This window comes from Pocillopora damicornis, chromosome 3 (assembly GCF_964200805.1).
Source record: "Pocillopora damicornis chromosome 3, jaPocDami1.2, whole genome shotgun sequence".
Classification (NCBI taxonomy): domain Eukaryota; kingdom Metazoa; phylum Cnidaria; class Anthozoa; order Scleractinia; family Pocilloporidae; genus Pocillopora; species Pocillopora damicornis.
Genome location: NC_142672.1, coordinates 2,979,993 through 3,007,492, shown reverse-complemented (window position 1 = coordinate 3,007,492; position 27,500 = coordinate 2,979,993). Strand labels below are relative to the sequence as shown.

Below are 27,500 nucleotides of genomic sequence, written 5' to 3'. Positions count from 1 at the left end.
TGAGCGCGCGTAGCATGATGGTAGTGGCAGCGCTCGGCCACGGTGAAATTCACTTTCACTTGCATTTTGAATTTCATTTGCAATTGACTTTATAGTTCACTTTGAACTGTATTTTCATTTTTAGTTCAACTTAAAAGTAAAGTAGTTTTATTTTTAAAATTCACTGTACTTTTAATTTTCATGTCATTTTACTTTTAAATTTCATTTCATTTTACGTTATGTTTTATTTAGTTTTGATTTAAACTAACATTTATGACACAAAAATATGTGATTTTTTTATTGGCAGTTCTCGGCCACCATAAAGGTCTATTAAACAATTAAATTAAATTTATCATAATATTTATGCCGTGTTGAAACACGGCATAAATATTATGATAAATTTAATGTTGTATTTAAGGCTCCTTTAACTAGACCTTAAATCTCCCCAATAGGTTTAACGTTAGATTTAAGGTGGTTTAAAGTAACCCTAAATCCTTCAAAGGATTTAAGTACGGTTAAAATGACTTAAACATAGCTTAAATCTCAATGTCGATTTAATTTGCATTTAAGAATGCTTAAACCTCGCCTAAACAAAGGTACATTTTTAAGTCATGTTTAAGTATAGTAAACATGGCTTAAATTTGTCTTTGGGTTTAATAGTTGTTTAATTTTACTTAAATGACACTAAAATTTGGCATTTTACCCAGTGGGTGTAGTTTAAATATTCATAGAGACTAGTAGTAATCAAAGATTAATAAGTGCGTTAGAAGTTCAATGAATTAAGCTAAAATCATACAAAAACAGAGGAGGAAATTAGTTGAGAGATTAAATGAGAAAGACGAAGTATTTAAAGAGCAACATGAACAATAGCAACTTTAATAGTGAAACCCAAATATGTAACCAAAGATGTTTATCTACTTAGTTACAATGTAGTTTAGATACTGATTGTGGGAGACTAACTTTTGTAACAGTAACATGAATGATAGTAACTTGAATAGTTACAAGGGATTGGTTAGTTGCAAGGGAAAATGTAACAAAACATGTTAGTCTACTCAGTATCTTGAAAAACTGAAAATGATAGAGTAGATTTTATAACAACAACATGAGGCTATGATGAAGTTCAAAATGCTATGAAAATTAGATTTTTCCATGTCTAAACGTTTCGTGTCTGTGTGTCATAGCATTGTTTAACAATTTTTCTTAACTTAACAGTAACCTGGATGATACTAACTCGATTAGTCACAAGGTAAAATGCAATAATTAAAACATGTCAATCTACTCATTTACAATGTAGTTCAGATACTAAATGAGTGAGACTAATTTTTGTAACGGTAACATGAATAATAGTAAATTGAATAGTTTCAAGAAAGTTATGAAGTTGGTAATGCTATGAAACTTTTTGCAATGTTTAAAAGTTCTGGTGTTTGCATGTCATACCATAGTTTAACAAAAAAATTTTAATAGTAACATGAATAGTAACTTGAATAGTTGCATGGGATTGGTTAGTTGCAAGAGAAAATGTAAAAAAACATGTCAATCTACTCAGTATCTTGAAAAACTGAAAGAGATAGACTAAATTTTATAACAACAACTGGAACATGAAGCTGTGATGAAGTTCAAAATGCTATGAAACTTAGATTTTTTTCCATGTCTAAATATTTCGTGTTTGTGTGTCATAGCATTGTTTAACTATTTTTCTTATCTTAACAGTAACCAGGGCCGGGTTGTTCAAAGCGCGATTAAGCAAACCCAGGGTTAGCGTCAATTTTTATTCCAGTTAAATTAATAACCAAAAGAGATTTTCTTAAGGATTCTTGCTCTTTAGTTTTATTTTTCGATTTGACTTCATGTGCAGCTTATAATTAGCTTTTGAAATCTTTTTAAACAAAAGAGATTAAATCTTTGATTAAGCTTTAATCGTGGGTTAGCAGTAATCGTCTTTTGAACAACTGGGCCCTGGATGATACTAACTCGATTAGTCACAAGGTAAAATGCAATAATTAAAACATGAGAATCTACTCATTTACAATGTAGTTTAGATACTAAATGAGCGAGACTAATTTTTCTAACAGTAACATGAATAATAGTAAATGGAATAGTTTCAAGAAAGTTTAATATGAAATTCAAAAATTAAGTGCTATAAAAGTTTTTGCGATATCTAAAAGTTTTAGTGTTTGTATCTCATAGCATGAATTATTAGTAACTTAAATAGTTACTAGAGATTGGTTTGTTACAAAGGAAAATGCAACAAAACATGTTAAATGGCAATTTTTTCAATGTCCACAAGTTTTCGCGTTTGCGTGTCAAAGCATACTTTAACTGTGTCTAGGTTTAAGACAGCCTCTGTGATTTCCTCCTCTGTTGTTTCATTTGCAATTAAGTGACAAATTGAAAACAACTTTGGCACTGCTTCTTGATAAACCTGTAGCTGAAGCTTCTGCAGTGGTTGTTTGGAGTTTTGGATATGGATCTTGAGTGTCCACTTTACACTGCAGCTGGTTGCCTTTTGTGTTACTTTGCAGTTATCGCAGACTGCAATTTTTCCCTTGATTGTAACTTTTTTTGAACATGAACAACAACAGTTGTATTTGGTGACACTGCTTATTCCTAGTATTTCTCCAATGGTTTCTGTTGTTGTTGAGATGTCACTGACTTCAGGTAATGTTTGTTTGAAGGGTTCAGCGTCCTTGATGGTGTATAAATTATCTTGTTTTGGTGTGTTCAAGTATCTTTGATTCTGAGATACTTTCATTCTCAAGTTGTTGAAGAAATAGGTGGACTGTGGTGTGACGCTGTCAACATGCTCACCCCAGAAAATAACTTTTATGTAACTAGATGGATCAACTATATAGCCTTCCTGTTTTTTGACAGGAGAATCTTGGATGACTGTAGTTTTGGTCGCACTTAGATGTGATATCTTTCCTTTTATTGACACTAGCTGTTGTGGTGCTACTTTTGACAAGGATGCAATTGATGTGACATCATCTTGTGCTTTGTATGGAAAATCAGCTGTTGTTGAAGTGATGGTTGTGTTCCTGTTTATTACTACATCACTTTGTCCATACTTATTGCTGATGTTAAAATTTGAAATTTTAACCGGTGATCTTTGTGCGGCCATTGCATCAAGAGTTTCCTTCTTTTCAGTTGCAAAGCATACACTGCCAATGAGATCTTTCTCTGTCTGAAGGTGGCAGTTAAAGTAGCTTGTTGGTCCAGATTTTTTTACTGGTGAGACATTATGCACAAAGCAAGTTATGTCTTGTTTTTCTGTAGGAGGAGGTAAAAAGATATTTAGATTAATGTAATAAATTTGGCATGGATGGGATTACTGCATAAGGTAGCTTGTGTTATTTGAAAAAAACATATGTGTAAATATTAGTCTCCTTGTTTCATGTACTGTAAATCCTCTATTAAGCCCACAGGGGGCTTATTGTTTTAAGGCGCATGGGGGGGGGGGGGCTAAATAGAAAGGAAGGGCTTAATAGAAGGGGAAGTGTTAAAATTTAGCAAAACAAGAGCAGTTCACCACTCATTAATTACTGTAATTAAGATTATTTTTAGTACAAATAACAGTGATATTTTGGCCAAAGTTCGCCACCAACATGCAAGAGGTGTGGGAAAAATAAATTGTATCATATAACTACATGAGAACATTAAAGGGTGACAAAAGTGATAGGAAACAGTGTACATCTAATACCTAGATGTTCAAAATAATATGTTTTATTAATGAGAGCATATAGAGCAGGTAAGGTTATAAAATGATTTTAAAACAGGAAGCATTAGTTTAATAGAAGAAAGGAACGTATAACCATAATATTTAAGTATGACCGGGAGATACATACCTGAAGCCATATTAGATCTCTGTCTTGTCTGTTGAAAAAAAAAAAAAAAATAAGGATGTATACAGATGTTTTAGGAGGGTGTTTAAAATACCTTTAAACCCTAGTTAATACAACACTCTGAAACATTACATGGAACTTTGCTTTAAATGTAGTTGGAAAGTGAACTATTTATAACCATAAAAAAAAATCATTTATGTATGCATGTGTTGAAGGCCGTATAATCAATTTATTCTAATTAATCAATTTTGGGTGCTGTACTGTTGTGAGTGACTTTGTTCGCATCACTCAACTTGGGATCAATTTATATTTGCTAGATTATATAGCCTGCTTTCTTCTTCAAGTCTATATTTTAAATTAGTGGATTTCTTAAGACTCTTAAGTCTTTCAAAAGTCATTGGTTCAATAATACAAGATGAAAGTGTTTTCACTCTGCTTATAGCTACATATGAAATGCCTGCAGTAGTTTCAGTCTGACCAATGTCAATCCATGCTTTTGGCAGTGTTAACCCCTGGCTCTTGTGTATTGTGATTGCCCAAGCAAGTTTGAGAGGCAACTGTTGTCTCTCATGTAAACCATCTAGTGTCTGTGAGGTTATTGTTATTGGGCATATAGGCACACATCGTGGAATGCTATCACTGATAGATGGACCTCTATACTCATTAAATTTTACTATGACAGCGACAGGCAAGTCTGGTGGTTGCTGGTTGTTTGCATAAATGAAATCTTCAACCGTTCCAGTTGCACCGTTACAAAGTCCAACATCTATCCATAGGTTCATGGTAAGCATTACATGTGCACCTTTTGCAAGGAAAATGGTCGGTTGTAAACCTGACATGTCATCTGAACTTGCTTTCTTAGCTATATCACTAGAGTGACGTGCAGTGATGCAGGCTATTGGCTGATGAAGTTCTGATAACTGTTCAAAGTTATAATTAGCAACTTCTTCATTGCTGAAATAGAGCCTAGTGGCATCTTGAAACTCATTCACGTTCAATGCTATGGAAGGCTGTCTTGCCAAAAGAAGTTTCCAATCTTGCTCATTAGAATCTCCTGTGCGAAGGCGTATGAGTAAATCTCTAAACTGAGCTTGCTGTTGATTTAAGCCTTGAACCCTCTGGTTCACTGACAGTTTTACAACATTGCCAAACATGTGATAAGCTAAATAGCCTTGTTCACCTGTAGAACTGGAGGGTCTCGAATGATATAATGGCTTATCTGCCACTGGAGGCAATTGAGCTGGGTCACCAACTAATATCATGGATTTACCACCAAATACTTCGTCATTTTTGCCTGTTGCTTGTCGGCAGCGTCTATCAATCCAGCCAAACAATGTTTGTCCTAGCATAGAGTATTCATCAATTAGGATATAACTGATATCTTTCAGCTTGGTTTGTAATGTGACAAGCCCTTGTCCTGTTAATTCTTTGTTATGTCTTGGGCCAACAGGCAATTTTAATAGTGAATGGATTGTACATCCGTTTATGTTAAATGAAGCTTTGCCAGTTGTGGCAGTCACTGCACAAGAGTGTTGGAGCAGGTTTCGGATGGCATTAATGAGGTAACTTTTCCCTGTACCGGCAACTCCAAGTATAATAAGAAGCAATGGATCTTTAGGGCAGGCTTGTTCAGAATGTGCTTTCACCATATTGTAGGCATGTCTTTGCATGTCACTGAATGTATTAACATCAATATTTTGTTGTTGCAAACCAAAGGTAGAATCCAAAGTATCTTTCTTAGTTTTTATCCAGGATGGCATTTCCTGTATTAAGTGATTTGCATACTTAATCTTGTCATTTTGCCAGTCATAATCAGGCTGAGAGGTTTGTTGTGTTATATTATCTTGGTTAACAAAATACCCAGGTATGAGATCTGCTAAATCCATCCACTCTTCACGCTGTGGAAGCTCTTCTGAAGAGTGCTCTATATTTGGTTCCTCTTCTGTGTTATTCTGTACACTTTGTAGTTTTTCATACCAGTCAGGAACATGCTCTTCAGCATATGGTGTTTGTAGAAATTCCTTCCATTTTGTGATGTATATTTCATCAGTGCCTTCCTGACAATCCCAGGCATTGTCTTGTGTAGTATGCCAAGGTTTGTGCTTAAGTAACTGATATTTGCAATAAAGTCCAAAATTTGGACCTTTTGAATTGGAAGAAAATACTGGAAAAACTCTGGGAATCATGTTATGAGGCTGAACTGTTAGTTTGTTGTTGACAAGTTTGTATTTTGTTGCAAAATGAATGAAATTAAGAGTCATTATATCTGGGATGGTTTGAATATATTTTTCCCTTTTAGCGTAAGTATCAAGCAATGAGTCATTGGTTACAGTATCTCCATCATTTGTTATAGTTTTGATTCTACGTGAACCATTTAGACTAATAGGTACCACATTAAATGATGAGCTGACAAGTTTCAGTGACATGAGATGATGCATAGTCTCTTGTGCAGAGAAGTCACGTTGGCCAAGTGACTTCATTATCACTTTTTTTTATCAATTTTGTAGGGTTGCTATTGTTGTTGCAATTACGGACAATAGAATTAAATGCAAGTTTCATTACAGGTGACTTTGGTTCACCTTTTGAAGCATATTTTGCAAGGTATTCAACACATGCATGATAATCAATGATCACTTGAATATCACAGTTTGCCCTCCAGCCTTGAAGCTGAAGTCGTTGGTGATTATTGAGTCTGCTATCATTCCTCTTTGTTATGATCTTTGCTTTGTATTGAGTGCTTCGATCTTTTGTATGAATGGGCTCAAACTCTAGTTTTGTATTAACACAAGGTTCAAATGGAAACTTAAATCTACATTTCAGTTCTGTTTCGTTCTGTTTCTTTCTAAGACAATAGTTTGTACTACAGCGAGTGTGCCTTTGTACAGTATTCAACAAATCAACATAATCTTGTTCAGAGTCTTGTAAACTTACAAGGTCCTTGTGACGCTTTTGACAAGGATGAATAGAGGGCTTCACCCATGTGCCATTATCTGGTGGATCTGGATTATATGTAGACAATAACCAATCTACATACTGACAAACTACCTGGGAAGCCTTTTTCCCATCCACTATCTGTTGATTGAGTTCTAGTATATTGACTTGCTCAGCTGTATTAGTGGACATTTCAGCCAAATAGCCTTTTAGAGCTGTTTCTGAGAGTTTACATAAACCTGGATCATTTTTCAGCTTTGCTACACCATGACAATGTATACTACCTCTAGCTTGATATTCAAATCTGTACCAGTGCCACTCAGCATCTAGTGAATTGTATAACCAGTATTTAATAAAACTTTCTAAACGCTGTGTAAAGAACCAGTCTGTAATATGAGGATTGTTAATCACATTCTGCCGTTTGTTGTCAGTTGAATTATTACTGACTGAGTTGCCAAAAATTGCATGAAGTTCAGGCCAATGCATATCAGCAGAGGAGAAAGTGAAAAAGAATGTTGGAGCTCCAGCATGGGCTATTATTGCTTTTAAATCTTCTTTAGCTTTGTGCCAATAAGCATTAGAACCAGTAATGTTACTAAGATAGCGTGATATCTTAGATATAAACATACTTGTGTTATTGCTAGTTGCCATTTGCCGCAGCTCCTCAGCAGTCAAATGAGCTTCTCCTGGGTTTTGTTTTAGGAACATGCCTGTCTGTTGCAGAATACGTTTTCTTTGTATCATATTCAATGCCCAGTAACCAAATCTGGGGTGAGTAGCAAAGCGATATACCCATTTGTCATTCTTGTTTTCTCCAAACTTTAAAAGGTGCTTTACTCTTTCTCCGAGTGGTATATCTCGGCGTAATGATGGGTTAGTAGGATCACCCTTACCATCTGGAAATAATGTTGGGAAAGCCATTGTTGCTAAATAGGGAGTTACATACTCGTTTAATGGTTCACTGCCAACTGTTGGCCAGGGCAAGTGATTAGAATCATTAGACAATTGTTGGCGCACAGCTTCTATTTCTTGCTGCTGACACTCTGGAATAGGCAGAAAACTACTCATTTCAGTACCCTCATTATAAACAATGTCATCTTCATTTTGAGGACCTAAGTCAGGTTCACATGTGGCATCCAAATCTATATTCTCTGTTTCAACCGAGAGAAGACCATGTGGAACACCATGTTCTGGTAAAGAATTTAAAGAATTTTGATTGATGGTTATGTCCTTGTAGTGTGAGTTATTATTAACAAGCCATTGTAGTGCATCAGCTACATTTTGCCTTCGCACTGTCACATCTTTAAAACTGTTCTCTTTACCTTTCATCTTAACAACAATAACAGATAGATCTTTTGGGTATCTAGGCAGAGAATGTGCTAGTTCAGCTATATCCTGAGGCAAATTGATACAGTGGCCTGAATAGCCCCTTTGTCCACCAGGTTTTATGTAAACTCGCATAACAGGAAGTGCACGTGCAATAAGCATTTCTTCTACTTGGGTTAACCCCTGCAGTTGTAAAGGTACTAATGATGGCACCATGTCATTTTCCTTAGAAAACTTTTTTGGTTGTTGTTTATCTCGTATGCACCTCTGACACTGGTAGTGATCAACCTTCCTTGGACTGGATTTCAATGGCCATGCTTCAAAACAGACAGTGCATTGGCAAACTGAATACTGATTGGACTTATGAAAATCGTTCATGTTATTTTGTGCATGTTTTTGTTCGTGAACTGGACCAGCAGAGCTCTCTTTTTGTCCTGCAGAAATTGTTTGAGACCTTTTATAACTGGCTCTCCTATTTGCAAGTCTCTCTTTTCGCTTTTCAACAGTTTCTTCAGACGTTCTTTTTCTATAAGAGTCTTTGTAACTTTTTAGTCTCTCTTTTTGCTTTTCAACAGTTTCTTCAGACACTCTTTTTCTATAAGTGTCTCTATTATTTTTAAGTCTCTCTTTTCGCTTTTCAGCAGTTTCTTCAGACATTGTTTTTCTATAAGTGCCTCTCTTATCTTCAAGTCTGCTTGCCCTTTCATTAGCTGTTTCTGTATATTTGACTCTTTTCATGTAATTTCTGTGCTTAAGAAGTCTACCATGTCTGTTTTCATTGGTTTCTGATAATTTTCTCTTTATGCATGTGAGTTTGTTTTTATATCTACTGTTTTTGTCAGTCAATGTTGAAACATAATGCAACTCGTTAATATATCCAATAAATATTGTCTTTCGTCCATCCTGATCAGCAACAGGAGTTAAGATTGTACTTTCAGGTGAATTTATATTAGACTGTGTGATATGAATGACACAGTTGTATGCATTGGCCACAGCTTGCATTATGATGTTATCACACCATGTGCCTTGTTTTGACATTTGTTGAATATAGTTATTCCAGTGATCATTAGAAATGCTTTCAATATACAATTCTGGGTAACTCTGTAAATGGCCAATTCCAGCCATACGAATTTCAAGATGCAAGTCAGCAGTCCTATACAGTTGGTGCGAAACTGATTTAAAGAAACAATCTCCAAATCCACCTACATCATGTGGTATAAGTCCTATGAGACGAAGCCTTTCAGTTAAACAATCCCATGGTAAATCATGACTAACAGCATTCTCAGGAGACATACCTCCATTTAATTTTGAATTATCATTATGAGTTTGAGGAAAGCTTTTTCCACCAGAATTCATTAAATCTGCCACACGGATATGTGTTTGTCTACAGTTACATGTAGAATAGTTATCTGTTGTTGTAAATTTTCTTTTCTGTATGTTCATGTAAAAAACAAATTTACTATAATAATTACATACATACATACATCTTTATTTAACAATGCAGGTTAGAAGGATTGGCAAGACCGAAGTCCTGATGTGGACCTGAATCATAATGATTAATGAATAATGATCATTGGTATACCAGAATTTCCAGGTGTTGTAATTTCTACATAAATTAGTGATAAAAGAACTGTCTGGAAGATGTTGTCTTACAAAAGACTTGATTCTATTCCTAGACTTCGTATTACTTAGTGCCTTTAGAATTATTTTAACAGGAACGCGAGATGGTTCCCTGTCCCTTTTCCTCTGACAATTCACTCTTTTCTTACGAACTTCAACATTTTCAGAAATAGTTACACTATGATTTTCAATTTTCTCAGAAGAATAACTTGTCAAAGCCTTATCATGATCTTGTGAACTACAATCACCACTTATCAGCCCGGTAACCATTTGACTTTTGTCACTTTTCATTTGGCGCAATGGCCATCGAGCAGAATGACTCGGTTTATTTGCTTTGTGACCACAACGGGTCATTTGGCGCAATGGCCACCGAGTACAATGACTCGGTTTGTTTGGTTTGTATTTGTGACCGCTATGGGTCAAAGCACAATGGCTTGGTAGATTTGCTTTGAGACAACTTTGTGTCAGAGTTATCGGTTGATTTGCTTTGTTGTTCGGCAAATTCGAGGACATCAATTGAAAGCAGGAGAGCAGCGAAGGTCTTCGGTTTGTTGTAGTTCGGACAACGCCGACATCGGGCTTTCTACATGCTCTTGGAGTACTAAAAAGTTTCCTGGTAAGGCTTTGACAAGTTGAAGCGATGAACTTTTTAAGAAACATCGCATGAAGTTTGAGAAAAATAAATGAACTTACCGAATAATCCAAAGATATCCACGGAGGCGACACGGACGCACGAGCAGCTTGCACTCGCACGAGGTATAGTTGCGTGCGCACTCGCACGAGGTATAGTTGCTTGCGCATAAAAATAGTTGTGTGCGCATGTCCACCAGGTGAGCCCGCAATTTCTTTGGCCGGCTATTGGGCTTAAAATTCGTGCGCGCGCTTAATAATTATTCAAAATGGCGCAGATTTTGAACATCGCCCGTCCAAGTAACCAAAAATCTCGAATCTTCACGCCTGGCATGCACAGGTATCCCATCGACCACAGGATCCCCAAAGATTACGAAGCGTTCTCCTAACGTCGAACGCAAATATGAACTGAAAATATCTTACTCGACTGTTTCCTTTGAACTCGTCTCCAGTTAAGCTTATTTGAGTCACGAACTTTTGAGGCTGTTTAGAGGGAAGAAAGAAACTTCGGTCAGTTTTCGCCTTTAAAGTGCCTATGACAATATTTTTTCTTCTTTTTTGCATTTTCTGGTTGATAGCTGTATTTAAAAAAATAGGTACCCAACGGGTACTTGTGTCTGCTGCAATAGGATGGCGTTTTCACAAAGAACAGTGGCATATGTTACTCCAGTGATTTTTTTAAAAAAAGGTCCGCTGTGCTAACATTTGGTAGTGCAAGGTGTTTCCTGGGAGCGGATAGTTTTATTTTATGCAATCAAGTGTAGTACTTCTGTTTCTTTTATACTAGGGTGTTTTTTTTTTTTGTTTTTTTTTGCCTTGTGTTCACTATGTTGTATGTCCATTAGCATTAATATTTTTCAAAATGAACTGCATGTAACATATAAAGGTATGGAAATAAGTGTACCGGAAAAAATCCTAACGCAGTGGCAAAGACAATGTGGTAATTCAATTGCTTTTATTAACACAACTTATTTTGTTAAACATTAGTAATTCCACATGGTATATTTATGTTGTAATGAACTGTAACGAAACTTAATGGTACTTCAAGAACTGTTTAAGGGGCAATAACTGTAACGGAACTACTCAAATTGCCAAAAAATTGCAATAAAGTGTAATCTAATTAATAGCAACTGAACCACTCATTCAATGTTATATATTGTTACTTTTTGATCGAAATCATTTACACAATGATTTTAATAGGAATAAACTATAACAGCATTTCTGCCTGTGTATACTGTCTTACAGGCTGTATGTGAGCGTAAATCTGGCATTAATAAAAGAACTTTGTAATTTTGTTTGTACAGGTTTGCACTTCCCACGTTTTTGTTTTCAACCTTTGCCAATGATGAGGGAAGTACATGAAGAGCTATTCAAATGATATAGGGAGATACCTCGTTTATGATCTTTGATTTATTGTCATATTTTATTTTTAAGATTGGAGCATCTAAGAGTGCTTCTGTTATCTTTTCTTCATCCAGTGTTTGTGGACGTTGTAAGATATTAAAAACTTTTTTAATTTGTTCTTGGAAGAATGTTACAGTGAACTGGTTGTCATCTTGTGAAACTTTAACTTGTGCAAAACAGTTGGTAATACATTTATCTCTTTTTTGCGTCAGATTACAGTTACCACATTTTATAATCTTGGCAGTAAAAGATCCATCTGCTACCTTTTTGTGGCACTGTAAACATGAAAGGTACTTTCCGAATGTTAGCAGACCAATGACTTCAACCTTGGCCTCTGTGGTTGTAAAAGAATCAGGCAGTTCAACAGACTGGGGTAAGGATTCAATGAAGTCCTCTGCTTCCGACACTGTACAGTCATGCATCGTTGTGCCCAAGGCCAGTTTGTCCGACTTGTATTCTTTTATAACTCTAACGTTATGGAATGTATAAGTTTTCCTTCACTGACTTCATTTATTTCGTCTTCCCAGAGAGTTAATGTTATTGTTCCGGATGGATCGCTGAGGAAGCATTCAGCTTTACATTTTTCTCCATTCGCTGTAGTTACTTTTTTTGTACCACTGATCTTTGTAACTTTCGCTTTAATTGTTATCAGCTGTTGGAAGTGGACACCAGAGAGTGACGCTATGTTATTTGTTTGTGGTATTTCTTTTGGTGTGAATGATACCTTGGTTGCGTCAATTCGGACTTTGTTGTCCATAAGTACTGTATTTGATTTAAGATCCATTTGGAAGTTGCTGAGCTTCACAGGGCTCTTTTTTGAACTTCTGGCTTTCAGGTCATCGTGTTTTTTTGTGGCAAAGCATATTGCTCTAACGGTACTATCAGAGCCAGTTTGAAGTGACATTTCAAAGTAGCTTGATTTTGAGCTTTTCTTCACTGGCGATACAGCATGGAGACATCCTGTTCATGGGGTTTGTCCATGTTAAAGCTGTTGAGAGAAAGAGATTTAAAATGAATACTTTGTAGCAAGATAATAAATTTTAATATATTTTAATTAAAGAAATTGTATTTTTGCGTTGTACATGTAAAGTTGTAATGTAATGTTTAAAGCAAAGTAATACTTGCCTTTGTAAGTTTTAATCAAATGGCGGGGAAAAGAGAGCGTTCAGGGTTACTATCCAAAATTAGACAGCAACCTCAAACAACACAAGAAAATTTAAACTACATGTAGCAGTTCTCAATGAGAAATGAGTGCTGCTGTTAGTTGCATGTTTTAATACTACGTACAACACGTGCTATTATTTGTTTATAAAATACAAGGCGAATATCTAATCCTACTGGAGTTATGACGATTGCAGCTCATTTACAGATGTCAACTCATGCTTTTATTTGTTTATAAAACACAAAGCAAATAACTAATCCTACCCGGCCAAGTTACGACGCTTGGAGCTCATTTACAGATGTGGTATTAAAGCTTCCTTTTGAAACATTTAAGCAACAGAATCCTCTTTTAAGCTCAGTTACACCACACAAAAGAGTTTTATTTTCGATATTTCTAGTTTCTTTGACACTTTTACGGTTAATTTATCGATGGCTTCAAGAATATTGACGGCTGTCTACAGCAGCAATTATGTTCGAATTAATGCACAGATTGCTTTATGATCTGAAAAATATGTTTCTAAAATGTGTAAATTCACCTGTGATTCAGGTAAATTAGTATAAATGTGGTCTATGGTGGTTCTGTTGTCAGTTGTATAACATGATATTAATTGCCTGTAGCTGTTTTCTCTAATGAACAAATTATAAAGAGGAAGTTTCTCTTTTTCATTTAACCAGTTCACATTAAAATCACCCATAAATAGTTTAAATTGGGAACAGTTCATAGTCAGAAGTTCTGTTAATGCTAAACACATCTGTCGTACAGGCACTCTGGGTGACCGATACACACCTATTATGGTAATTTCTGGTATTTTTTCAAGTTTTACAATAGTTATTTCTACGCCATTTGTGTTCATGCAAACTGGATACCCAGGAATAAAACTTATTTTACTATACACAGCTGTTCCACCATAAGGTCTGGTATTACATGTTGTGCATTGACTGTCATTTCTAAATAAACTGTAGCCACTAATTGTGTATGCAGTATTGCTGTCTAAAGTATATAACCTTGTTTCTGAGAATATACTGACATCATTATGTGAATAGTTCAAATCTTTGCGTATGTCTTCGATATGTTTATGCAATGATCTTGAATTAAGGAAGCATAACTTAACAGTAGGTTCATGTATTTCATAACTAGGAGTTAAAGAAAAGTGGAGATGCTTTTCTGTCCGTAAGCGTTGCATTTCTGCTTTAACATCATGATTTACAGCTATTTTGTTCTCACAAAGGTCAGTTATGTAAAGCCCTTCTATAGTTGTTACTCTACTTAATCCTACATAATGAATGTGAGGTATTGCTCTCCTGGTGTTAAAGTTAACTACTATTCTTGTCTCAGTGTCACCTTGTGATCTGTGAATGGTTTTAGCAGCTGCAGGTCTCAATGGAAATTGCTTTCTCACAACCTGAGCTGTTCTGTTTCTTCCAACTGCAAATTGTGCGGTGATAGGTTTGATAGGAGTCCATTTGCGTTCAATACCTTGTACAAATAAGTGCCTGTAATCATGTCTAGTTTTTCCTCCTACATGTGCTTGGTCAAATTCTACCCATATTATTCCAGAAGGTCTGTTTTTGTCATGTAATTGTATCTTCCTTACAATATTAGCAGCACCATTTGTCATGCCATCATCAGTCCTTAGATTCACTGCGATTTCTGTTCTTTCACCTTCAGCAAGTTGAAGGTTTAAAGGTAATTGCTTAGTTTTTCTAGGATCAAGTGGTACTTGCTTTAAGATCTTATCCCTTAATTCTGCAGAGTTAGCACCCACAACACTATCTAAGGCTTTAATTGTATACTTTTCACCAGTTGCAGCCATGTGAACTCTCCTATTAAACTCATCAACTTTAGAATTCTGTATGAACAAATGGGGGACATCGATAGGGTAATTTGTACAATTTTCTGAAATGCATCTCTTTAAGTTTTGCAATGTCTTCTGGAGTGTGATTACCTTCTCTTAACCTGTTAAGAAGTTGAGCAAATTCTTTGCTTTCTCTTTGTCTCATAATTTCTTCTAATTCAAACATTGTATATAGTTCTTGCCACAAGTTGGGAGCAAGAGCTCGATATTCTGAGTTGTTCATATCTTTAAACACATAACCATCCATAACAGGTTCTAACTGAAATAAATCACCACGTGCTATCATGCTTACACCTCCAAATGGTTCTTTGCTGCCCATAATATCTTTTAATCTGTTATTTATTTGTACATTAAACATAGTATTGCCAACCATTGAAATTTCATCCAAAAATATTAGTTTCACTGCACGAAGTTTACATCTCAGAGTGTTAAGTCTACTTGAGTCAAGAGGTTTATAAATCTTTAGTGACTGGCTTGCTGGAATTGCCAAGGTACTGTGTATTGTATTACCTTGTATGCCAAAAGGAGCTTTTCCAGTTGGTGCTAATAACAGTATTTTAACATCATTGAAGTCTTCACCAGCTCTGGAGTTGTAATATTTTAGTGCTGCTTGATATAGACATTTGACCAGATGGGACTTGCCCACTCCAGCTCCTCCAGAGAGGAAATAGTAGAATGGTTTGTCTGATGTTTTAACAATATGCAAGATATGATAAAAAAAATTCCTTTTGCTTTTGATTTAGTGTTTGCACCAATTGTCTGTACTCTTGGTCTTGTAATTCATTTAGTATCAGTGGTTCACTAGTTTCTATTGCTGAAGGAATTCCAACATCTTCTGATAAATCATAGTTTTCATTGAGATCAGGATGCAAATCTTGAAGACCCTCAGCCTCATCCTGGTATTCTCTGTTTTGTGTAAATGGTGCTATTGAGTCAAAACGATCATTGTCTTCATCAAGATGAATCAAGTGTTCATGGATTTTGTCTAAGTCTTCACTGCAAACAGCATATAGTTTCATTTGCTTATTTATACTATCTTTTACATTTATGAAACGTTCTTGGTAGGAGGAACAGTTAGCTAACAAATCAGTGTCCTCATTTCTCCATGACGTAAACAGCATTATTAATTCACGATAATGTTTTTCTGGATCTTTTTCACAGTTATACCAAACACTTCTTATAATTCTAGCCTTTGATCTTTTTTTGTTACTTTTGGGATTGATGAGATTATCCTCAAAAAGGTCATCGTCATTTTGTTCATCATCAGCTGTTTCTAATGGAAGGTTATCAGAATCTCTTTCGAATGATTTTTTTGCATATGGTTTTCCACATGAGTCATACCATGCAGCCCAATCTGCCAATGTTAAGTATTCAAGGCTTAAAGGGCGTTTTGCATATCTTTGCAAAAGACCATTGGTATATACATCTTCACAATCATCATCCATTTCTTCAATGTCATTTATTGATTTTAAAAGCTGAACTCTTTCATTAGGAGGAGTGGTATTTATGAATATTACTTGACGAGAAGACTTCTTCATAGGAAGCTGTAAAACAATGTAAACAGCTTCTTGTGCACTTATCTCGACACTGTTTAAAAATTTGTTTCCAATGTCTCGGACTTGTTGCTTTATGCTAGAATTTCCTTTTCTGGCTTCAGCACATGCTTGTCGTAAAAGTTCACTCATTCCTTTTTGTGCTTTAGAAATATATGAAACTATGTACATGGCACATGCATACACATCAAGTACAAACTGGATATCCATGTTTGCTCTCCACGCCTCGAGGGAAGCAGGATTATAGTTGTTTATTCTTAACTCATTCGGTTTTCTTTTTAAAAACACAGTTGGTGAATTTAACGATGACCTCACAGCTAGTCGATATTCATTTTCAGTAACTTTTAATTTGACAAGTAGTTGTTCAAATGTTATAGGTTCGCCTTCTTTCATCTCATTTAATTGCTTGTTGATTATTTTCCAAGTGTCTTTGTGATGTTTTATTTTATTTTGTGGCATGTCTGCTTCTAAAGGGTAAAGAATTTCAGTTGCTCTCATAGGAGGTTGTGGATAGTTAAATCGACATTCATTCTTTGACTTTTTTCTACAAGTGTGACAATGCCTGTGAATTTGCCTGTTCACTAGTTTATGTAATTCTGTATTATCAACTGGCCACTGACAACTAATTATTTTATCAATAAAGTCTGTAACGGCAGCATCGTCGTCGACTCCAAATACTGGTGCATCTTCAAGCCATATAAGCATGTGTATGTGGGGTGAGCCCCGCTGCTGGTATTCTACTCGGTAAAACCAGTCAGAAATTTTGCCTAATGGTTGAGCTTTACCAAAAAGAAAGTTCGTGAGAAATTGACTAATTTGATAATCAAAATGTCTTGCACATGTCACTGGGTCACTTTGAATAAGCGTGCATTTCTCATCCCAGGTCATATTTTCAAGCTCACTGGTAGTGTAGTCTTTGTGATCAACTACCTGGCCAAGTATTCGAAGGAAATGTATCCATTGTGTTTCTGCTGAAGAAAAACTACAGAATATAGAAGATGGCCCTAATTGTCTAATCATTGCAAACAAATCTTTCTTAGCCTTTTCAAAATATGGTGGTGAACCTCTTAATGCTCTCAAGAATTGGAATCCTTCATCAAGATGAATCAAGCGCTCTATTGCTCCTTCACATTTCAACTGTCCTGCATTTAAAGATCTATTATTTCCTTTGCACTTCCTAAGAGCAACTTGTGATTTCCCTAACATAATTTTCATTTGAAGTTTTTTTGTTTTAAAGAATATGTTTTCAACACACATAGCAGCTCTCCTATCTGAGCGTCTTAGTTCAGATTTACAGATGTCGCTATAATGAACGTTAACTAGTCTATCTTTATTTTCCGGCCGACCTTGACTAAGGAATATACCAAGATACGCTAATTCTTCAGAATATTGATCTCTGAATATACTTAGGGGTTTGGTTCCTTCTCCTGGTGCAACATTTAATATATGTTGAGGCTCACTGTCTTCAACAAATTCTGTGTTCGTCAACATGGTGTCAGTAACACCAGCAGGTATTTCTGCCTCATCTTCAGTCCACTGATCATCACTATCAGTGACATCACTTCCACTAATATTACTTTGCTTATTGCAGCTACTGGTGTTTTGTATTTCTTCTGATTGTTCATTTTGATTTTCAGGATTAGTTTCACCTAATAAACTGTTTACTCCCCAGTCTTGATTTACAGTTATTCCTTCCTGTTTGTAGAGAGTGCTGTTATTAACTAGCCAATTGGCTGCTTGAACAACTTTATGTGGCCTTATATTGAGAGACAATGCTGAGCTTTTGTATTGCAATTTTCTCTTTAAATTGACTTTAATTGTACCAGCATCATTGGGTAACCTTGGTAAGATATTGACAGTATCAGTTACTTCTGCTGGGACATTTACAACATTTCCATGTATTTTGAATTGCCTTCCTCTTGGAGCTTGCATTAATTTTTGAAATGCAAGTCTTGGAGCTACAAGCCTACATTCCAGTTCATTGAGGTCAAAAAATTCAGGTTTTATTGGAAAACTCATTCCATTCAATATGGCAAGGGGTGGAACTTTATTCTTTGCTAAGTAATTATGACAAGTTCTACATAGCCACTCTTTATTGTTGACACTTTTTGTTTTTAAAAGATATTTTTCAGCAGCAGGGTTTGATTTTCTTATTTTAGTAACTGGGTAAACACTGTGTTTATACCACAGCTGATCACAACAACTACAAATATATAAGGGGCCCTGTGACACAATGTCCTGAAACCTCATTATTAAGGCAGCCATGTTTTGTATTTTTTCGTTTTTTTCTTTTTGACTTTCAGCATTATTATTTTCTTTAGTGGTTGAGGTTTGCTTCTTGTTGTTACACTTATACTTTTGATTCATTTTAGTAGCCCTTTTGTTATTTCTGTAATGTTTCATGTAAGAAGTCCAGTTTTTTTTCTGCTCCTGTGTCTTGGATTTGCATTTATTATTTCCACTACTGTTAGTGCTTATTCTTAAATTGTTTACGTCAGAATTGTGTTTTCTTTTTCGACTTCCATTATTTACTAGTACAGCATTTGTATTCTCTTTAGTGGGTGAACTTTGTTTATCACTGTTACATTCATAGCTTTGATTCATTTTACCAGCCCTTCTGTTATTTCTGTAATAATTCATGTAAGAATTCCATTTATTTTTTTGCTCATGAGTTCTGGATCTGCATTCATGGTTTTCACTGTTCTTAGTACTTATCCTAATATCGTTCAGATGGGAATAATTGTGTTTTCTTTTTCGACTACCATTATTTACAAATACAGCATTTGTATTCTCTTTAGTGGGTGAACTTTGTTTATCACTGTTGCGTTCACAGCTTTGATTCTTTTTACCAGCCCTTCTGTTATTTCTGTAATAATTCATGTAAGAATTCCATTTGCTTTTTTTTTCATTGCTCTTAGTGGTTATTCTAACATCATTCAGATTGGAATAATTATTTTGTTTTCTTTTTCCAGTACTGTTGTGTACTTGTTCAGGAAGAACATTTTGTTCTGTAAAATTGAAATCACTATTGTGACTTCTGTAAGGGTGCTCATTTCCTGAGTAAGAGCTATTTGGTATTGTTGATACATAATGCACTTCGTTTACATGACCTATATATATTGTTCTTGGTTGCTGTGATGATGAATGGCGTGGCTCTATTAAAGTTGCCTGTCCAAAATTTATGTGAGATTCTACAATATAAATTTGTATATTAAGTGATTCTGTAACTGCTTGTACAATTAATGCATCACACCATGTACCTTGCATTGACATATTTGTCAAGTAACCATTCCATGAGTTCTGAGTGTTGCTTTCAATGAAACGTTCAGGGTTATCCCTGAGGTATTGGACAGCAGCTTGTCTGATGTGAAAGTGATGACTGGGATTACCATACAATTGATGTGATACGGCCTTAAAAAAGCAGTCACCTGCACCACCCACATCTAAAGCTATCAATCCTAACTGTCCTAATCGAAAGTTAAGCAATGTTGAGGAATCCACTGACAAATTGGTCTGATTGTTCACATTCTGTTCGGGACCTGGATTTAATTCAACGTCACCTGATCTCAAAAGATTCATCCTTGATACGCAATATGTTTTAGCCGGGCAAGTTGATTTTTTAATTTTACCTGAACAACAGCTACTAGTTTGCTTTCTTTTTTTTTGACTTTTTTGTTGCCAGTCTTTTAAAATTGACGAAGGAAGTAATAAAAGCGTTGCATTTTTGTAAATACCGTATATACCACAATTTATAGTGAGTAACCAAGTCATACAATCTTGAAGATTTAGGGGTACATTTCTTAAAAATAAACTTTAGCTTGCTTCTAGCTTTTCTCTTTTTCATATAATTTAGGACCTTTTTCACAGGTATTCTAGATGGCTCTCGGTCTCTATGTCGTTTTACTTGTTTAACGAACTTGGAATTTTTCCGAGGGGAATGTTTGTGGAATTCTTTCGATGGCGGTACATCAACAATGGAAGCTCCCACAACAAATCTTACATCTGTTTTTAAAGATCTGTTAGAAACTATCCGTAGATAACAAATATCATGAATTGTACTTCTACACTTCCCTTGTAGGTTAAAAATTGCAACAGCTTTCGCAAATGTCTGGCCAGTGAAAGGTATTTTCACTTTAGGGGCGATTTCATTTCCCAAACAGCGGGTTAAACAGGGCATATTTCCCTCAGTGGGCTTTATAATCCCCAAAAAGGGCTCAATAATTCCCGTAATGGGCTTTTCTCTCCCCAAATGGGGCTCATTTATTACCCGAAGGGACTTTCTTTTCCCCAAATGGGGCTCATAAAGCTTATTTTGTGTCCAAGGCACTCGCAATATCGCCGAGTGGTGATGCTGTTGGCGCCAAGAAAGCTTCCATCGATCTACAACTTCAAAGCATCTTTCAAAACCTTTCACACGGCCGGACAAACAAGTTGTGCGAATGCTGTGGCAAATGGACAAAATACCCTTTAAGAAATCCATCACAAAGATGAAAAACGAAAAGATCACTTACCTAGCAAGCAACAAACACTGCAATAAGCTCACGTGAAATATACAACAAGATGGCGGACCTCTTCCTTCGAAAGCTGAACGGAAGCACATGGTTGTTGACGAAGTTGACGTTTCCTTTTCTCGTATTTGATTGGTTCCGAGTCTTTCCGGAAATTAGTTGTGTGCCACGAGCTGTTGGCGTTGTCCATTTCTCAAATCCGATTGGTTCCAATATTCCCCAGAGGAACGAATTTAACCCGAAAGTATTACACCCGAAAGTATTACAGGCTACCGAAAGTATTACACTTTGAGAATACTTCATGTAACATGTCACGAAATGGAATCCACGGTGAAACGTCATGAGAAAATCCGCGATTTTATCTTATATGAAGTAATGGTCGCGCGTTTTACAGCTTATCATTGTGTCTGCATGCAAATGCAGCAGACACAATTAGAAGTGATCGACCTTGGCGCCTAGCGAGTTCTTCCGGACCATTTTTTTGTGCATTGAAAGTACGATTTGGCGGCCAAAAAGTGTCCCCATAAAGCGCGCGGCCAATCGATCATATTAGGGACCTTACGATCCGACAACGGCGACGGCGACGGCAACGTGAGAAGTCTGGGTCGAGCGGGGCCACGTCGTGTTGGCGTTCCCGCCAAAATTGAGATTACGAATTTTACGAGCGAGAACGTTGACGACGGTCATTGATGTTTATCGTGTTTAAGTCAACGAAAGTTTTTTAGAAAGCCATGCCAAAGTTCCGTGACACTATTCTCCTGGCTCATGCTTCCCGTTTGATTAACGCTGAAGAATTCGTGCTTCTCTACGATTTACACAAGCCTAAAAATCCGGATTTACCGTACACTAACTACGAGTGTTTCGATCTCGACAAGATGACCGATGATGAATGTAAAACTGAGTTTAGATTTTACAAGAATGACATTTACAACTTGGCAGAGGTGTTTACTTTACCGGATCGGATCGTTTGCTACAATGGTGTAAATGTCGACATGGTTGAGGCATTGTGCATTTTTCTTAAAAGATTTGCCTATCCCTGTAGATACGTAGACATGATACCCAGATTTGGAAGGCCAGAACCACAATTGTGTATGATCTCAAATGCTGTTATGAACAAGATGTATCAAACATGGAACCGACTTCTCAATGATTTGAACCAGGATTGGTTAAGACCCGATCATTTAGAGGAGTTTGCCGTTGCAGTTCACAACAGGGGAGCTGCTCTTGACAACTGTTGGGGGTTTGTTGACGGTACTGTGAGACCCATATGCCGACCAGGACAAAACCAAAAGTGCTTATACAATGGTCACAAAAAAGTCCATGCTATAAAGTTTCAATCTATCGCAGCACCCAGTGGCCTTGTTGCCAACCTGTTTGGGCCTGTCGAGGGAAAGAGACATGACAGTGGGATGTTAGCTAGATCTGGAGTGTTAAACCAATTGCAACGATTTTCAGTGGACACAAATGGGAACCCCCTGTGTATTTATGGAGATCCGGCATATCCTCTTCGACTACATCTGCAAGGACCTTTTCGAGGGGCTGGACTAACTCCCATACAGTCTGCATGGAATGAATCTATGAGTGAAGTCAGAGTTTCTGTTGAATGGATTTTTGGTGATATAATAAATTATTTTAAATTTCTGGATTTCAAAAAAAACTTGAAAATAAGTTTAAGTGCTGTTGGCAAAATGTATGTGACATGTGCCCTTCTTCACAATGCTCGTGTTTGTTGTTACGGATCCACCACATCAGACTACTTTGATGTTTCTCCCCCAGAAATTGGGGATTATTTTCACTAAGTCTGCCAAACAGGTTTTACAAAAGTTACATAACACTTTTCCTTTCGAAAATTGAACTGCTTTTTAATAAAAAAAATTATGCAATCGAGAAAGGCTAACATATTGGAATTAAAGTGAAATAAATGCCACCAAAACAAACTATTAAATGAGAACAAATAATGGTGAGCATGTTTACAGAGAGTAATGCAATTCTATAGTTGGATAAGCCCTATTGCCTTGATAAAGGCTCAGCCCCAGTTTTGATACTGGCATAACATCAATTCGGCGACTTTCAAAGGTTGGCAAAATTAAGCAACATTTCCTTTACAACTATATATGTAAACAAGTAGTTATTATTATAAATCTTTAATTTTTAACTTCCTTGAAAATGTTCAAGTTAATAAAAATGTGAACTCTTTGTGCATTTAAATAACCTCTTGCAGAGATTGACCAGCATCACTTCCCAGCAAACTTTTTCATTAGTTCCATAAGTGCAAGGGTTTGTTGTTGGTGCTGTTGCATCATGTTTGCATTCATTTGCATAAACTGCTGCATTTGCTGCTGCTGAAGCTGCTGGGTATCTCTAGTTTGCTTGTTCATCATATCCAATTGCTGTTGTCTTCCTTCCTGCTCCTTTGCTTGCAGTGCTAACTCTTGCCTTTTTATCTCCAATTCATCACGTTTTAAAGTAGCTTCTACTTCTGCCCTATCCTTCAGGTAAGCCAGAGTGCTTGCACCACTAGCTCTGCCCTTTTTCGGTCTTGCTCCTTGCTGTTCATCGGAATTCCTTTTGGCACTATCTTTAAAAGTTTCCAATGATCTCTTCCGCATTTCCTCTGCTTTCTTTGCTTCTTCTTCCTGCTTTTGTTTTGTTTGATCTGTGATTTTGTCAGACTCATCAAAGAGTTCAATGGTTTCATCTAACAGTTGATCTAGTTCCTTGTCCTCTTCAGGGGCAATACCTGAGGCTCTGTCTTCTTCCCTGACTTTTTTCCTTCTTCTCTTTTCCATTGTTGAATAGTGGTCACGAACAGACCGTTGAGTAACACGGAATTGGGGATAAGGAATAGCATTTAAGGATACTGCCAGCTTTTCCCAATCATCTCCTCTCTCACTAGTTCCTTTCTTGTGCAGCCATGGCTGCAAAAACATCAATTCCCTCAACATAAGCAATTCGTGTTCTTCATTCCATTTCATTGATTGACTGAAAGTGCAGTGCAACAAAAATTACTTCATGAGGAAGAAGTATCAGTATATCAGCAAAATTTGCTAACAATAAAATTATCATTGTATCTGAGATTTACTAGCACTTGGTCCTAATCATGATCAAAGTTTTTAAAACAAATAACATAACTTGCTTTGGGTGGTATTAACTAGATCATCATAATATTAGACAATATCTTTGTTTTCTTTAGTCCTCCAATAAATTAGCTGAACTTGTTGACAGATAAAGAAATGATCATGAGAATACATGATGGCTATCCTTTGCCTTCCAAATGAGGGAAACATACAATTAAGGTTGGAAGGACGCTTTCAAATGAAGACAGTCATGAATTACTAAAAAAATGTGTAGCATTTGGAGCAAAATATTGGGCAATCAATAAAGTTTGGATTTTGTAAAATAATTCTTATTTAATTAGGAAACAGTGGAAATTATGTGAACGTCTCTGTTTTGTATTTGTTTTTGATTCAGTTATAAATAAAGCAATATTTGCGGTATCGGAATTCGTCGATATAACTGTTCAACCCAGCCAGTGAGTTCCTTGTAAAATAAGGTTAATCTACGATTATAAATGAAAATTAGCTCAATGAAAGTATTTATACACTTTGCATCGGTCGAATCTAGTACCGCTGCCGACAAAATCTCTCTACTATTTCCTGGTAAACCCAAAATAAAATTAAGCTTAATTGTTCTCTTTTTTTGATCGAGAAAAAAGTTGGAAAGTAAGTGATAAGGAAGCTCAGTGATAGCGAGTGAAGTACAATCACAAACAAATACAAAGCAAAATAAGTCAAATCTCTCTCCATTCAGTTTGTGGTCGTATACTAAAGACTCCACGCTCTGTTCGTTTCGGATATTTCAAACAAACTAGTATTCTTTAAATTTAGTCGCAAAGTCTCGTTTTTACCTTGATTCCTTTGCCATAGTTGGGTTTTAATTTCCACGTTTTCGCACAACGTCAAACAAGGCTTCTAAACGTCCGCGCGTGAAGGGACACCGCCGTCTCAGAAATCTACTCATGCGCAGTACGTAACCGGAAGTAAAAAAGTCCCACGTCGCCGTCGCCGTTGTCGGATCGTAAGGTCCCTATTACATAGCTGTGACGTAGAAAACTGTGAAAACACATCGGCAATTAAAGTAGAAAGAGGAGAAATCCAGAGGAAAGGACGAACGTACTGAGTGGCCCGAGCGCCAAATGATGTTAGCTACAAGAATAATACACATATACCTGTAACGATAGCTAAACAGGCGGTCAGGTACCAAAACATTAACTTATATTTAACCCAAGAACAGAGCTACAATTTACTATGCTAACAACATGGCCGACACACGAGGAAGCTGTTCCCAAGATGCCATGCGGCCGCAAGAAGCTCAATGCTTCATGTAAGCGTACTCGTTACAATACCGAGTATTTCTATACATTACTTTCCAAAGGATGTATCTGTATGGCTAAAATGGACTAGACCAGTGTGGGTATACTAACACAGAGTTGCATAACTTAACTCCTACCTCAAACTCAGTTGACCAAGGAACTGGTGGTAAATCACATTCAGAATCCGAACTGTGCATAAGAGATGCATCAGTTGTGTAATCAAGTTGTTTATATTTGTTTATATTTTCAAAAGCGTTCCTAACCGCTAAGTTTATTAAGGCTGTGATATAATGTTGAACTATTTGCATTCTTTAATCATTGAATGGCTAAATGTTTTATTACAACCATTTAGAAATCACTGGTGGTCCCTGTAATCTGAATGGCTCTAATTGATGCGATTTATTCACGAATCGCACCATTTTTTGCTTTAAATCGCATCTTTCTCCCAGCCAATGAGGAGGCTTCACTAAAAACAAAACAACCAATCAGATTTAAGGCTTGTTTAAAGTAACCGATCAAATTGCAGGAAAATGAAAGACAAAGAGTATCATGTGGCAAATTTTGAAACTTTTGTTTCTTAACTCTATATTTGAACTGACCAAGTCCTAAGAGAGATGTTTTTTCACGAGCGTGGGACAAAGAAAAATTTTGAGTTCCCATGAGGAATCGAACCTCAGACCTTCGGATTTGCGCTCCGATCCTCTACCACTGAGCCAGAGACTCAAACGTGACGAAAAAATATCTCTCTTAATTCTTCACCGAGCTCGAAACTTACCATCCCTACTTTTCTGACTAAGTCCTGTATTTGGGCGATTTCAAAATGGATGTAATTAAGTGGTAATTGAACCTTGTGTCGTGAAATTTTGGGCTGAAAGCATACTCGTGATTTCAAATCGAACTCGCGCTGCGTGCTCGCTCGATTTTGAAATCACGCGTATGATTTCAGCCCAAATTGCACTCTACTTATTTCAATTACCATTATAAATGTGTAGCCTTCGATTGATCAAGAGACAGGCACCTCTCCGAGGACACCATTTCAATCACAACTGCAATTTACATCGGAGATAAATTAAATTTTTTAAGTCAAAGTTCAAGTTTAAAACCCCTTTCATAAAGTTTTCACTTGCTGGCCATGCTCTTTACTCCGGCGACCGAGTTTAAAGAGCGCGTGCTGAAAACTGGTGCTCGGACCATTTTCTCCGTCTTGTCATCCTGTTCTCCGTTCTCCGTTCTCCGTTCTCCGTTCTCCGTTCTCCGTTCTCCGTTCTCCGTTCTCCGTTCTCCGTTCTCCGTTCTCCGTTCTCCGTTCCCCGTTCCCCGTTCCTCATTTCCCGTTGCTGGTTTTAGTAACTTCCCTAGTTTGGTGGCTTGAATTCAGTGAGAATTCTTTTGAGGTTTGCCGTTCAACTCTAAGTGAGTCGGAAAAATAACTTTTCACGAGGTTTCCTGTCATCACTCGCGAAGCAACTTGAAAAAAAAACATTGAGAAAACTGTTTATGGTCATTTCACCCCGTGGTCATTTCGCCCCCAGTCACTTCGCTCCAACCAAAAGTAAATTATTTCGGGATTAAATGAACTTCGTTGGCCCAAACGTATTTTATCTCGGCGAGAACGCGCAATCGACGCGTAATTTCCTTGAATTTTGGTAGGTATAAGGCAACATCCCGCATGAACACGCAACTTTTATTTCGTTTGTCTTTCATATCAGTAGCATTATTGTTCCCTTTACAGTTTTCAATGAGGAAACACGGATTGGCAGCCAATTTACTATCTCTCATTTCTCCTTAATCACGAAGTTCACCCGCCAAACCTCAGTTGGGAATGTTTCCGACTCTTACCTGAGCAAAAACTCCCCCGTTACTCTCCTTTGATATTCTAGCAATAGCGGTGTAATACATAAATCTACTTATCGAGTAAATTAAGGGCTATTGATAAAATAAAAACGGGGAAATATTCGGTACAATTAAAGAAAACAGCTTATTTTCTGAGACAGTTCTCTTTTCACAATATTTTCAAAAGCTCTAGTTCCTGTTGCTACCAGTTCGTTCATTATGTTGTTGTTAATCACTTTACGTTGGTCAAAACTGACACGTGTGCTACAAAAGTTTACTTTGGTCCTTTCTGCAATTCATGTCGACAGCTACATTCCGTTCGAATGCAAATGCATAATCTGTAGCTAGCACCTTTTTCGACTAGCAAATATTTTCTCTTAACAACACAACTCCTTAATGTCACGGTAATGGTGACGATCACCAGCTCAAGAAGCTCGCGATTGTTCAACAAATTCTCCTTGTCAGCACCTCAGGAAATTAACAGAAAA

General features: G+C 36.6%; 6 protein-coding genes across 10 annotated transcripts in view; 1 reads left to right on the top strand and 5 right to left on the bottom strand.

Moving 5' to 3' along the window:
- Positions 1-169, bottom strand: part of LOC149047841 (alpha-protein kinase 2-like) — a 3,697-nt gene extending 3,528 nt beyond the window's left edge. Inside the window, exon 1 of one of the 2 annotated variants that reach the window (XM_089200909.1) lies at positions 1-169. This exon is cut by the window's left edge and continues 449 nt beyond it. In XM_089200909.1, the coding sequence (XP_089057035.1) occupies positions 1-16 (16 nt within the window). In that variant the 5' untranslated portion in view covers positions 17-169. The other variant, XM_089200910.1, reaches the window with a different exon arrangement.
- A 656-nt stretch (positions 170-825) lies between these two features.
- LOC149047840 (uncharacterized) lies at positions 826-10,639 on the bottom strand. 4 transcript variants are annotated; one of them, XM_089200898.1, is made up of 3 exons: positions 10,389-10,639; positions 3,822-3,849; positions 826-3,246 (listed from the first exon to the last, which is right to left on the bottom strand). In XM_089200898.1, exons 1-3 carry the CDS (start codon positions 10,494-10,496, stop codon positions 2,237-2,239), a joined length of 1,146 nt encoding a protein of 381 aa, XP_089057024.1. In that variant the 5' UTR covers positions 10,497-10,639; the 3' UTR covers positions 826-2,236. The 4 variants fall into 4 exon arrangements, with proteins under 4 accessions (XP_089057024.1, XP_089057023.1, XP_089057021.1 ...); XM_089200897.1 differs by lacking the exons at positions 826-3,246; positions 10,389-10,639 and adding an exon at positions 7,379-9,538; XM_089200895.1 differs by lacking the exons at positions 826-3,246; positions 3,822-3,849 and adding an exon at positions 3,972-9,298 and having other exon boundaries at positions 10,389-10,512.
- A 2,718-nt stretch (positions 10,640-13,357) lies between these two features.
- On the bottom strand, positions 13,358-14,837 carry LOC149047839 (uncharacterized). Its single transcript, XM_089198749.1, has one exon. The coding sequence runs from the start codon at positions 14,702-14,704 to the stop codon at positions 13,358-13,360; it is 1,347 nt and encodes a 448-aa protein (XP_089054875.1). The 5' UTR covers positions 14,705-14,837.
- Positions 14,838-15,014: 177 nt separating this feature from the next.
- LOC149047838 (uncharacterized) lies at positions 15,015-21,233 on the bottom strand. The gene has a single exon (XM_089200899.1). It carries the CDS (start codon positions 20,068-20,070, stop codon positions 15,439-15,441), a length of 4,632 nt encoding a protein of 1,543 aa, XP_089057025.1. The 5' UTR covers positions 20,071-21,233; the 3' UTR covers positions 15,015-15,438.
- A 128-nt stretch (positions 21,234-21,361) lies between these two features.
- On the top strand, positions 21,362-23,009 carry LOC149047837 (uncharacterized). Its single transcript, XM_089200913.1, has one exon. The coding sequence runs from the start codon at positions 21,539-21,541 to the stop codon at positions 22,604-22,606; it is 1,068 nt and encodes a 355-aa protein (XP_089057039.1). The 5' UTR covers positions 21,362-21,538; the 3' UTR covers positions 22,607-23,009.
- On the bottom strand, positions 22,649-24,870 carry LOC149047836 (uncharacterized). The gene is made up of 2 exons (XM_089200961.1): positions 24,715-24,870; positions 22,649-23,789 (listed from the first exon to the last, which is right to left on the bottom strand). The coding sequence occupies exons 1-2, from the start codon at positions 24,729-24,731 to the stop codon at positions 23,042-23,044; spliced, it is 765 nt and encodes a 254-aa protein (XP_089057087.1). The 5' UTR covers positions 24,732-24,870; the 3' UTR covers positions 22,649-23,041.
- Positions 24,871-27,500: the final 2,630 nt, after the last annotated feature.